The sequence below is a fragment of the Sinocyclocheilus anshuiensis genome, unplaced genomic scaffold (genome assembly GCF_001515605.1).
Source record: "Sinocyclocheilus anshuiensis isolate Anshui unplaced genomic scaffold, SAMN03320099.WGS_v1.1 scaffold1543, whole genome shotgun sequence".
Lineage (NCBI taxonomy): Eukaryota > Metazoa > Chordata > Actinopteri > Cypriniformes > Cyprinidae > Sinocyclocheilus > Sinocyclocheilus anshuiensis.
Genome location: NW_015551074.1, coordinates 2,319 through 14,741, shown reverse-complemented (window position 1 = coordinate 14,741; position 12,423 = coordinate 2,319). Strand labels below are relative to the sequence as shown.

The 12,423-nt window shown below is 33.5% G+C and overlaps 1 protein-coding gene across 1 annotated transcript in view; it reads right to left on the bottom strand.

The window, feature by feature from the left end:
- Window positions 1–5,616: 5,616 nt before the first annotated feature.
- Window positions 5,617–12,423, bottom strand: part of LOC107662226 (fatty acyl-CoA reductase 1-like) — a gene marked incomplete at its 5' end in the record, with an annotated part of 8,428 nt that continues 1,621 nt past the window's right edge. Inside the window, 6 exons of the mRNA XM_016452166.1 lie at window positions 5,617–6,535; window positions 7,784–7,911; window positions 8,005–8,134; window positions 9,763–9,934; window positions 11,573–11,640; window positions 11,791–11,909. Of these exons, the coding sequence (XP_016307652.1) occupies window positions 6,373–6,535; window positions 7,784–7,911; window positions 8,005–8,134; window positions 9,763–9,934; window positions 11,573–11,640; window positions 11,791–11,909 (780 nt within the window). The remainder of the gene's footprint in view (window positions 6,536–7,783; window positions 7,912–8,004; window positions 8,135–9,762; window positions 9,935–11,572; window positions 11,641–11,790; window positions 11,910–12,423) is intronic.

The window sequence follows — 12,423 nt, the reverse complement described above, 5'->3', positions numbered from 1 at the left end:
CTACACCCCCTGCCGGTACGAGACTCGAACCCACAACCTTTGGGTTACGAGTCCGTCTCTCTAACCATTAGGCTCTAACCACTTTAGAGTACACTTTTAAAAAGTTTAATATGTAATAATATAAATTTCACATCTGAGATTGTATACACACACATACACACACACACACATTAGAGATTTTTTCAGCTATTATGGTAAATGTTTTCTAAAGTATAAAGCATAACACAGGGTCATTATACTAAAATACTTTTTAAAGCAAATAAATGTTAACTGAAATAAAATACAAATAATTATAAGTACTGAAATAACTAATTAAACTAAAATTAATTTAAAAAATCTAATTTAAACTAATAAAGATTACAAAAACACAACAAAATTACTAAAACTAAAGTAAAATAGTATTAAAATAAAATCTAAAGTTTTAGTAATTGTGTATTTTTAGCTTTTTTATTGCTATTTAGTACAGTTAAAATATTTTAACTTTAAACTTAATATTGAATGTGTTATTTTAGTATCACTATGATGCTTTTTTATGATTAATATTTTTAATCCGTTTATATTTTTTTATATTATCATATTAAATCATGTTTTAGTAATTTTGTGTTTTTGTCATTTTTGGTATATAAACACACATATATTTGTGTTTATGTGTCTATATAGTTTCTTTTTTATTATTTATTTTTATGTCAGTTTTTTATTTCAGTTCTTCAGTTTAAACTAAGTGAAATTGTTGCTTCAGAAACTAGCTGAAATCAAATATAGACTTTAGACTTCAAAACACTTTTTTTTTAAATGGTTTTGGTTTTAGTTTTAGTTAACGATAATAATCCTGGATCACACATTGTTCTGAGACTTTACCTGCTTTTAGCTTCATCACAAGGAGGATTTGTGAGTCTGATTGAGATTTTATGTAAGCATCAATTTTTCAAAGATCTGAAAACATGTTTTTCAGAAGAAGGAAAGAAAAACCTTCAGAATCCAGACAAGACGACAGATCTGGACTCATTCTGACAGTGAGTTATTCATCCTCAAAGACATTACAGACAGTCGTGCAGCAGATCTTCTTCACTCATTTTGCCGTTTCTTCTCCATCAGGCCGTTTCTCTGGATAATGACAGTGAGTTTGTTTACGCCAATAAAGGCATGCGGTCATCCACGGCACCGAGTGCACCTGAATCTCTTCATTATTCCTCCATCGACTTCACAAACGCTGACCCGCCGTCAGGAGAGATCAGGGGCATCGCCTCGCTGACCAGTGAATACGCTGCGGTCCGACAGCGTCCTGCAGGAGCCGCAGACGCAGAGAACAACACCTCAACATCTGAGACAGAGCCCAAAAAACCAGACATGACAGCAAAGATCACGGACACGTCCTCACCGGCATCAGAAGACGTGATTTATGAAAACATGAGCCATCGCTACAGACCGAAGGAAGCGCTGGTCAGCGCAGATGATGCTGAAAAACAAGACTGAACCAAAACCTTTGAATCTTTGAGCACCGATTTAAGAGATCCTTCATCCAAAAATATCAATTACAAACCTACAGAACTTTCTTTCGCGATTATGGTAAGGGGCGTTACATTTCCGACGAGTGCTTGCGGTGTTCGGCCAATCACAATGCACTGGGTCAGCTGGCCAATCAGAGCAGACTGCGCTTGTCGGAAGGAGGGACTTTGTAGAAAACGAAGCGTTTGAGAGAGGCGGGGCATAGAGGACCTACAATAATGTACAGTATTTGAAAAATAATGTGTTTTTTGAACATTAAAGCATGTCAACATATTCTGTTACACCAAATACACAAAATAATGATATTTAAAAAAGCATCATATGACCCCTTTAAAAACTAATGGCAGGTAAAATTGCAGAACATTTTGTCTCAGAATACAGGCAACCCTGTAATCATGCAAACAGTGATCACAAACACACTGCAAATGTGAGCTATTCAAAGGCTAAAAGCACCCAAGAGGAAGTGAAACACACAAATTACAACTTTGGCAACCTGTTTCCTAAAAGAATTAAAGGAGAAGCGCAAAACGGGAAACATTCATGAATGAGGGTTTAGGTTTAAACCACTTACCACAGAGATGAGGGCGGGAGCACACATTAATGATCTTAAACACATTTTCTGATTCACTTCCGTCTGTGAAGATTCATCCTGCGGTCATCATAAATGATCTTGATATTAACACATTAATCATCAAGAATCACATTTGACTGAAATCCATCCTGACAGATTTAGAAGTTTATTAAATATCATAAACCGCTCATATGGCTAAACTCGGTCTTTCTCTGCTGCCATCTAGATATAAGAGTTTACACCTCAAACACCCCGATAATGGTGCAACCAAAACAAGTGCAGTTTTCTTGAAACCGGAAGTTGTGGCCAGGCATTTTATTTAAATCTGCTTGGTTCATATCGTAACCTGACCAAACCACACTTCAAAATTAACAAATTCAAGCCACTTCTTTCACAACCAGTTCGTGGAATGACATTCTCACGCTATATTTAAATTAATTTGAATAATTAGTCTGTTTTCTGAAAGACTGTACATTTATATATGTGCTGAAAGTTAAAGATGAGCTCAGAGCTACAGGATAAAGCAGCAAAAGACACATTTTCATTTTGTGTTAACTTTATAAAGTAAATGTACGTTTTTTTTTTTACCTTGAAATATCAGTTTCAGAATCACTCTGATGGTAAAACGACTTTTAATAAGACGAATAAATGTTTCTTCTTTTTTCCAAACGTGTTTTCTGGGAGTAGCAGCTACAGGATAAAGCAGCAAAAGACACATTTTCATTTTGTGTGAACTTTATAAAGTAAATGTACGTTTTTTTTTTACCTTGAAATATCAGTTTCAGAATCACTCTGATGGTAAAACGACTTTTAATAAGACGAATAAATGTTTCTTTTTTCCAAACGTCTGTTTTCTGGGAGTAGCAGTAACGGTCAACGTGGATCACGTGTGCCTTAATAACCAATCACATTACAGCCTTGACGTCATTTCATTTCAGTCAGAGTTGTGCGACACTCAATCGCCGTTTACGGATCCCATAGGAATGAATGAGAAGTGCCGTAAGCTGAATCCCACCTGTCGCAAAAAGTCAGTGACTTCTCTTATAAAACGGCATTTGTTTCCCGGTGTAAACTCTAAAAATAGTTCAATCCAAAAGTACGGTTTAGTGTAAAACATGTTGAAGATTAATTAAATGATCAACTGTTTCCTCTAAAAAGCTGTTTATTCAGTGGCAGCCATTCAAAAAAAATAAATAAATAAAAAATAAAAGCGGAAGTGTTAGCATTAGCGGTTACACTTTTTTAAACAAAATTGTAAAGTTGTAAATGACTGTAAATTAAGTTTTTTTTTTGGAGTACATTTTACAAGAATTTCTCAAAACTGTGTTTAATTCAGTGTGTTGCTGTCTCTTTGTAATTATTTCTCAAATCTGCTAGCAATTTCTGAGTAAAAATGGTTTCAAAGTAAATCCTACACCATTTTTTTTCAGTGCATTAACAAAAAAAATAACGAGATTTTTAAAAACTATTATAACTATGGTGTAAACGTTTGTTATATATTTAATAACAAATTAAAGGTATATATATATATATATATATATATATATATATACACACTTTTTTAAATTGTCTGTGCACCTGCCTTTAAATTAAAAATTTGCAGGTCAGATTTCATACGCACATGCCACAACACCTCAGAGCGTTGAAACTTTCCAGCCATGTTCATGACCTGAAATAGTCACACACTTTCAAGACAGACATTCTTACCTGTATTCCTGAAAACCCAAAAATGTGTTGCAGGTCAAATTGACCCAGAACATAAAACATACAAAACCAGTTCTGAATATTATTCCATGTTTGTGTTGATATTGTTTCATAGTGTGGTGAAATAAAAGATGAAGACAACCAGGAACTTGGTCATTTCAGTTTATTTTATCATGAATTCTTTTGCAACAAACGGTCAAGCACACAATTGATCAAAGTACAGTTTTTCATTCAAGGACCTCGACCGTACAACACATCATGGAGACAAATGTTGAGCAGAGGAAGGTCAGCCACTACTGCGAAAATCTCATGTAAAAAGCAAACACGCGTTACATTGGAAAAAAAGAAACGTTTTCAGTAGGGGACTTTTCTTTTAAAAAATCATTTTACTGCAAACCCAATGCAGCTCAATCACCTCATCTGTACAAACATCAGTGGCAGAGCACAAACGCTTGAGATTGTAAAGATCACGTTGGCAGTAGAAGCTTCATTTGAAAGCTCAGCTTGGCTTAAAAAAACGTTGGTTGCCGTTGTTAAGACATCAAGGTGTTCGTTTCTCGTAGAAAAATGGCTGTGTTTTTCATGTCTGGAATGCTCTAAGAGGAGATTTTAGTGTGCGTGTGCTTCCTCTACTGAGACTCATAACGTGCAGGAGAAAAAACATCTCAAATCACCTAAAGTAATCGCTGCACTACTGCTAAACGAGCTGAGGAAGACGCATGAATACTGTGTGCGACATACAAAAGACCGGACGACAGAAGGCAGACACGTCTTAGCAATAGACCTCCAGGGGGAGTGTAGAAAAATGAACACTCATGAGATCCTCAAATAGTGTCGATTGATCACGATGCTGTAAAACTGTACGAAATATTAGCCGTCAGGTTTATATTCAACCGCTGGCGGAGTAGTAGATTCATAAAACGTTATAAATGCACTCATTTTGGCTCATCTGACAAGCAAACAGAAATAAAAGTGCTTCAGAAAGGTGAAAAAGCAAACGATAACAAAATAGAAACGTTTCTAGAAGGAAGAAGCACAGGTTGTGCTGCATAGAAACTACCAAAGTCAATTAATGAAAAGCTGGTTTCATCCTGAAATCGGATGAAAAGGTTTGCAGGTTTAAGTCCCTTTACGTCTCTAGATTCAGAGCACTTTAAACAGTGGTCAATACACATAAAACAACATTGAAATAGAGACTCGACGCTTTTATTCTTCACTTTTCGCTTTTCTTCAAAAAAATATGGGAAGCCCTCAGTCATTTCCGGAAATAGATGTTCTTAACCAGCCTTTGATTCACCCTCGCAAATATACATTTGTACATTTTTGGTATGTATATCATCTGAAAAGGAATATATTTATATATCTAGAATATTTACAGACCGATGAAACTATCTTACGCCCGTCTACAGACAGAAATATCCTCATCTAACACTCGCAGAAAGAGTCTGACGCTAAACTGTGTGTTCTGCTGTACAAACAGAAAAATTAACAGACATAAATGGGTGAAACGGGTCGAGTATGTCATATTTCAAAGAAATTTGGAAAAAAAATGTCATTTTATATTTTAATATTTTCTAAATTGAATTATTAATCAATAATAATAATTCAATAAAATAAATGTAAAAAAATTAAAGTTATATTTATTATTTATATATACATTTAATTTATTAAAAATAAGTACAATTATAATAAATTACAATAATTATATATAATATTTTATATTAATTGTTAAATAAAAATGTATTTAATATTTAAAATGTAATAATATAACAGTATTTATTTTTTACAGTAATACTGTAAAAGCACTGTATTACAGTAATGAGAATTGACTTTTAGAATAATTCTAGAATCGTTAAAAAATGCATTAAATTTGGTGGTAAAAGTGCTTAATTGTCATGAAAATGTTATTTTAGGAACTATTTTAGTTCCTTAAAAATAGGCTGCATTTTCTTCATGAATAGACTTTTTTTCTTTTGATTTTGAGTGTTTATGATTAAACTGGTGGATATACAGTTGAGCAAGCGACGACTTGGCAAAAAAATGTGTGAGATGTTATAAATGCATCAGATCTGTTGGCCTTTCCCTCCGAACGCAGCAAACGAAACAAGAAAAAAAACACAAAACCGAAAGAGTTTTCCGGCTTGATCACATGGTATTAGAACAGACAGGACACAAACGAACCGTTAAAAGACAAACACACACTCACAAAGAGTGAGAAATGGCTGAAAACAGCAAAGCTTTGAGCGGTAAGTCATGGACACCTCGAAGATCCAGTGGTCCGAAACACTGTCTGTAGTCGAGAAGGCTAAAATCATCAGAAGACACAAAGGCAGCGTCTCTGGATTTTGGATGGTGACGAGAATGTAAAGGAGAAACTGTAAAATGCAGTTGCATATATAATCGGTATTAAGGACAGTCGTTATAAAAGAGGACACCTTTAAAAACATTACATGGAGGAGTCAGGTGGAGCGAGCAGCCGGTGAGGAAAGCTAAAGAAACACCTGTGTGTGTGTGTGTGTGTGAATGGCTGAAGACACCTCTGGAAGAGGAAGTGCTCGGAGGATGAGGACACACACTTCCTGTTGCTCCGGTCATTGGGTCAGAGTGCTGGAAGCCCTGAAGTAGGACAGGAACTTGAAGCACAAGCTCACGACGAAGTACCAGATGTTCCTGGCCATCTGAGAGCGAGCGATGAAGACGCGCCAGATGAAGACCAGCAGCACCGTGTTGAACGTGTATCGGATGTTTCTCAGCCTGTGAACGGAGGATCAATAATTCAATGAAACACCAAACACTATTGATACAAGACTATCAACTTGCAAACTCAGTGTGTGTTTAATCAAGCTTCCTCTTCTCTATGGACAGGCTGCAGTGTGTTTACAGGCCATTATTTATTCACCATCACACAAAGCTTTCATATGTATTATTATATGCTAATGATAGAATCATGATAATGACAATTTTTTTTTATAATTTCTATTTTTCAATACATGCAGTTTTATTTTTATTATATGTTAATGATATAATCGTGATAATGTTTTTTTTTTAATAATTTCTATTTTCCAATACACTCTGTTTTATTTTCTCAATTTTCTATACATCTATAATATAATATATAATTTTTATATAATATAATTTCCAAAACATGCTATATTGTCTGATTTTCTATTCTATTCTATTTCTGCAGATATTTTATTTAATATAATATAATATATAATAGTAAAAAGTTTTAATCAGCAAGGATGCATTAAATCGTTTAAAATTGACAGTATCTACAGTCATAATAATACATTTATATTATATTGCATTATTACATTATAATTCATAATAATTTTTCTATTTCTGCATTTCCAAAACGTTATATTGTCTGATTTTCTATTCTATTCTATTTCTGCAGATATTTTATTTAATATAATATAATATATAATAGTAAAAATAGTTTTAATCAGCAAGGATGCATTAAATCTTTTAAAATTGACAGTATCTACAGTCATAATAATACATTTATTATATTATTATTCAAGGACTATATTATAACATTATAATTAATAATAATTTTTCCATTTCTGCATTTCCAAAACATGCAAAACATTGTCTTATTTTCTAATTTCTATCTTATGTTATTTCTATAATATAATACAACATAAAATAATATATAATATAATATATGACAGTAAGAATGCTGTCATTAATCTGCAAGGATGTATTAAATCCACTAAAAATAGCGTAAATACATTTTAATAATACATTTATATAGTGTATTATAATTAATAATAATAATAATAAAACAATTTTTTTCCTTTTTTCTTTTCTAATTTCCATTTTTTTCTATAGATATTTCATTTGAATATAATATACACTACCCTTCAAAGGTTTGTGGTAAAGAATTAATACTTTTAACTTCAATTTGAGCTGTAAAGCAGCTCTACAGAAGACTATGGTGTCGTTATTCAGCTCAGTTCAGTTCAATAACAGTGTAAACGTATCATCAGGTGGACGTACTTCCTCAGGTGCTGTCTGGCGGCGGGAATGTCTGACATGTCCTCGTTCAGAACGTACTTCTTGGTGCCGATACAGTAATTCTCGATGTACTCGGGCCAGTTCAGCTGACGAACGTCAAAGTTGAAGGTCTGAAAGATCAGGAGGAAGAGTTCAGCAGAGTTTGGTCCACAGACTGTCAGTGTGTTCATGCGGTGTGTGTGTGTGTGTGTGTGTGGCCGTACCCTCCTGTCCTCGGCGCTCAGCTGACTCATCAGCATGTTCATGTTGTCGGAGTTCCACTCCCAGTCCTGACTGCTGAAGTACTCCAGCAGACCGATGGCTTTGTGCAGACGGTTGAAAATGCGCATCATTCTGAATGAACACAGGTCACACAGACATGAACACTCAATGGGCGAATTCCAAACACCCTTGAAGGGCACTTCGGGAAGGGGACGCCATTTGTAGAGACGTTCCAAACGAAAGTGAACAACTGAATCCCTTCACGAAGGGCCCTTCCAAAAGTCCGTTAGCGAAGGGAACATGCGATGGTCACGTCACGGAAGTGAATTCCGTTTGTGATCATGTGATCTACGGTTAGTAGATCTTGGATGCTTTTTAAAGCAAAGTTGGGTTTGATTTCGACTTCACATACAAACGTAAATAGAATAGGCATGTCTATTTTAATGCAAGACAAAATATTTTTCGTCAGTGATAGAAATATGATTTAAGACGGTAGTCAAACGCTTATACGAGACAGTAATGCCCTGCACCCTTAAAAGAACTCTGCCCTTCGAAGGGAGTAGGGCATAGGGATGCTCACTTCCGTTTGGAATTCGCCCAATGACAATTACACCATCATAGATATTTGTTTTGTATCTATTTCAGTAATATAATACATAAGAAATTATATTAATATGTATTATGATTAAATTATATGAATTATTCATATTAATAATAAAATAATTACTGATATTTCTAATTATGTTAACAATGCATGCATTTTCTCATTTCTATAGATATTTTATTTCTATAATATAACAAATATAATAATGTATTAAACAACATTCATTATTAATTTTAATAATCATAAATGTATATTATACTAAGTGTATATAATTTATATATTGACAATATATTTTTCTAATTTCCATACATATTTGATTTCTATATGTTAATAATTATTAATAATCATATTACATTCAAGTATATTAAATTAATAATGTAATAAATACCAATATTTCTATTTATATATTAACAATAATTTTTTTCTAATTTCTATAGACATTTCTCTTATTTCTATAATATAATATAACATTTTACCAAAACATGCTATTTTTCTAATGATTTGTTTTCTATAGATATTTTATTCCTACTTCTATAATACAAAATATGTTATAATTCAAAAGTTTGGGGTCAGTAAGATGTTAAATGAATTAATACTTTTATTCAGCAAGGATGCATTAGCAAGAGTGACAGTAAAGGCATTCATAATAAAAGATTTCCAATTCTATTTCAAATAAACGCTGGTTTTTTTCCTTCTATTTATCAAAGAATTCTGAAAAAAAAATCTAATGTATCACGGTTTCCACAAAAATATTGGGCAGCACAACTGTTTTCAACATTGATAATAATAATAATAAATGTTTCTTGAGCAGCAAATCAGCATATTAGAATGATTTCTGAAGATCATGTGACACTGAAGACTGGAGTAAATTCAGCTTTGATTACAGCAATAAATTACATTTTATAATATATATTTAAATAAAAAAAACTGTTAATTCAATTATAATAATATTTCACAATATTACTGTTTTCCCTGTATTTTTAATTGAAAAAAATGCAGCCTTGGTGAGCAGAAGAGACACTGATAAATCTTACTACCCCCAAACATTTGAATGATTACATTATATTATATTATATTACAGATCCGTGCTATTTTATCAGAACAGAACAGCTCATGTGAGTATAATGTCACTCTTAAGAGGTTGTTTTGTTCTCACTGTGGTTTCTGTCCGGACAGTCGGAGGAACAGGTCATAGATGAGCGCGGGGAACTTGTGACTGACGAGGATCCAGTACTGGTAGATCAGGTAATTGGAGGTGATGTTGGCGTTAGGCCGACGGAAAGCCTGTTCCAGAGGATTCCTCTTGAATGTGGACATCACGTGATGCTCTGGAAAGCAAACGATATTGTATATAATATGACAACTAACTAAACCACTATTTACTGAAGCATGAATCTGAACGTAACACTACACTGTTTCTGGCCGTTGGCATGGTGATGCTGGCAGCCAGATGTTGCTCATGGTAAACCCTCTATCCTGCTGTTGCCATGGAAACGCTTCAGCTGCTCTGACCAGTGATCTGCCCTCCGGCACGACACACACCGCACACATACAGTACAGTATGATCCCAGTGATGTACTGTGAGCCGTTTTTGAAACAAAGCAGTATGCATCTGCTAAAATGTGCAGTATGCAAATGCAATGCACTCAAACTGTGTGCATTGCATTGTGTCCAGTGTGAGGATTAAGTTATGCAATTATAATTTATTTTTGAACATCAGTCTGGACACCTGAATTAAATGTACTATAATATTAAACATACAACATAGTGACAATGATACTCTTTCAAACATTTAGCATTGCATACTGCATAATATTTCATATGCTTTTTCTATTAAATTAATAGTATGCACACTGTTTTGTATTTTATTTATTTGTACATTTTTGTATTTTCAATGAACCTGAAGTTATGCAATTATGATTTATTTTTAATTTTGAGAGTCTTTCCAAGTCAAATTCCTTGTGTGTATAAACATACTTAGTAATAAAGCTCCTTCTGACACCTGGAATTAAACATGCAACAGCGACAATAATACTGTTTCAAACATTTAATGCATACTATTTTATATGCTTTTTAACAGGATTGTACAATATAAAAAATATTTAAGTTGTAAATAAATTAAAATTCTTGGAGTTCATTCAGGTTTTCTACTTCAAAATTTCATGTTTAATTCAATGTGTTACTTGCAGTTTCTTTGAAATTAGTTGTGAAATTTACTAGCAATTTTTGCAACTACTGTTTACAACATGCATACTGCCTTAAAAAAAAAAAAATTTAAAAAAATAGTATGTACACTGTAAAAAAATTTAAAATAAAATACTGTAAAAATATTAGTGTATGTTTTACAAGACAATACCATTTCAGTCTTTCTACTTTTAAAATGTCATGTTTAATTCAACAGTTTACTTCAATTTCTTTGAAATGATTTAATTAATATTTAAACAATAATACAATGTAATACAATACTGACCATAACACGGTTTCAAACATTTATTGTATACTGCATACTATTTCTAAAAAAAATATTCATTTTTCAAAGTTGCAAAACAAAAGTATTGAGAATTAAGAACAAAAAAATGTTCGGAGTTAATTTTACAACAAAATACCATTTCAGTTTTTCTACTTATTAAAAACAATTTATTTGTAAAATTTGTTAAAAATTTGAGTAAATGCTCCAACACTGTAAATCCAACTGTATAGCTAATGTATCTATTTATTTATATGTATTTTCTATATTTATTTTCTCTCTCTACTATATTCTGTCTTCCATTTATTCTAATTCCTTTTATTCACATCATTTCTTCATACATTCTGTATTCAATTTTTTATCATGCACATGCATGTCCTAAACTCGTTGTTGTTTCTGTGTGTTGTTGCACTGGGAGATGAGGAACTAAGGAAAAACATTTCACTACATTACATCACATGTATGTAATATGTATTGTATAGAAAAGCATGTTACGCACCGATCTCGCCCCAGTGGAAAGGGTTAATGCCTCCGGTTGTGCAGTTGTACACGAGTGCAGTTTTCGGTCTGAAATAAAAACACAGAACAAGGAAATCACACCGTGCCACATGTGAACAACCGCACATTTCCGCCTTACGCAAATACATCAGCGGAGGGATATTTCATGCTAATATTCTCCGTTTAATGACCTGCGGGTCTAGCATAAGCAAATCTCACCTGTGCACCGCGGTGTACCAGCCGGCGGCCAGCGTCAGGTTTATAACCACGTCTACAGGAATCAGATCGGCCACCGCGTCATTACTGGCTCTCATGGTGCGCAGGATGCCCTTCCCAGCCTGCACCGGGACACACAAAACACACGCTTCTTCAGAGAGGACGCCAAACGCACCATGAGCCTTTGTTTGGCTGTGAGCTTCACGGAGGAGTTTAGGAGGCTGAAATGGCTTAATGACTTCAGGAAATACAGACTAATTAAAAACGGGGGCAGATTGTTTTCATCGCTTTGAATCTTGCCAGGTCAGCGAGTGATGCGAGGAGGTACAATATCATTTTTACGGATGTTAAAACACCTTGTTGTATACTAATTTCAGTGCAACTTAAAAGCCTTTAAAACTGCTCTTTTAATGTTTAGGTCTGTTTAGTTTGTCCATCATAATTTAGCCTGACATATAAAATAACTGTCAGAGAAATCTATTTTTTTAATGGAACAGTTTACTAAAACCTTAATATAAAAGCAAAAAATATAAAATAAAAAATAAAAATAAAATTCAAAAGAATAAAAAAAGAGAGAAAATATGCATTTTGTTGCAGATGCTGATATCTATATGACGAAAATACGACGATATTTAT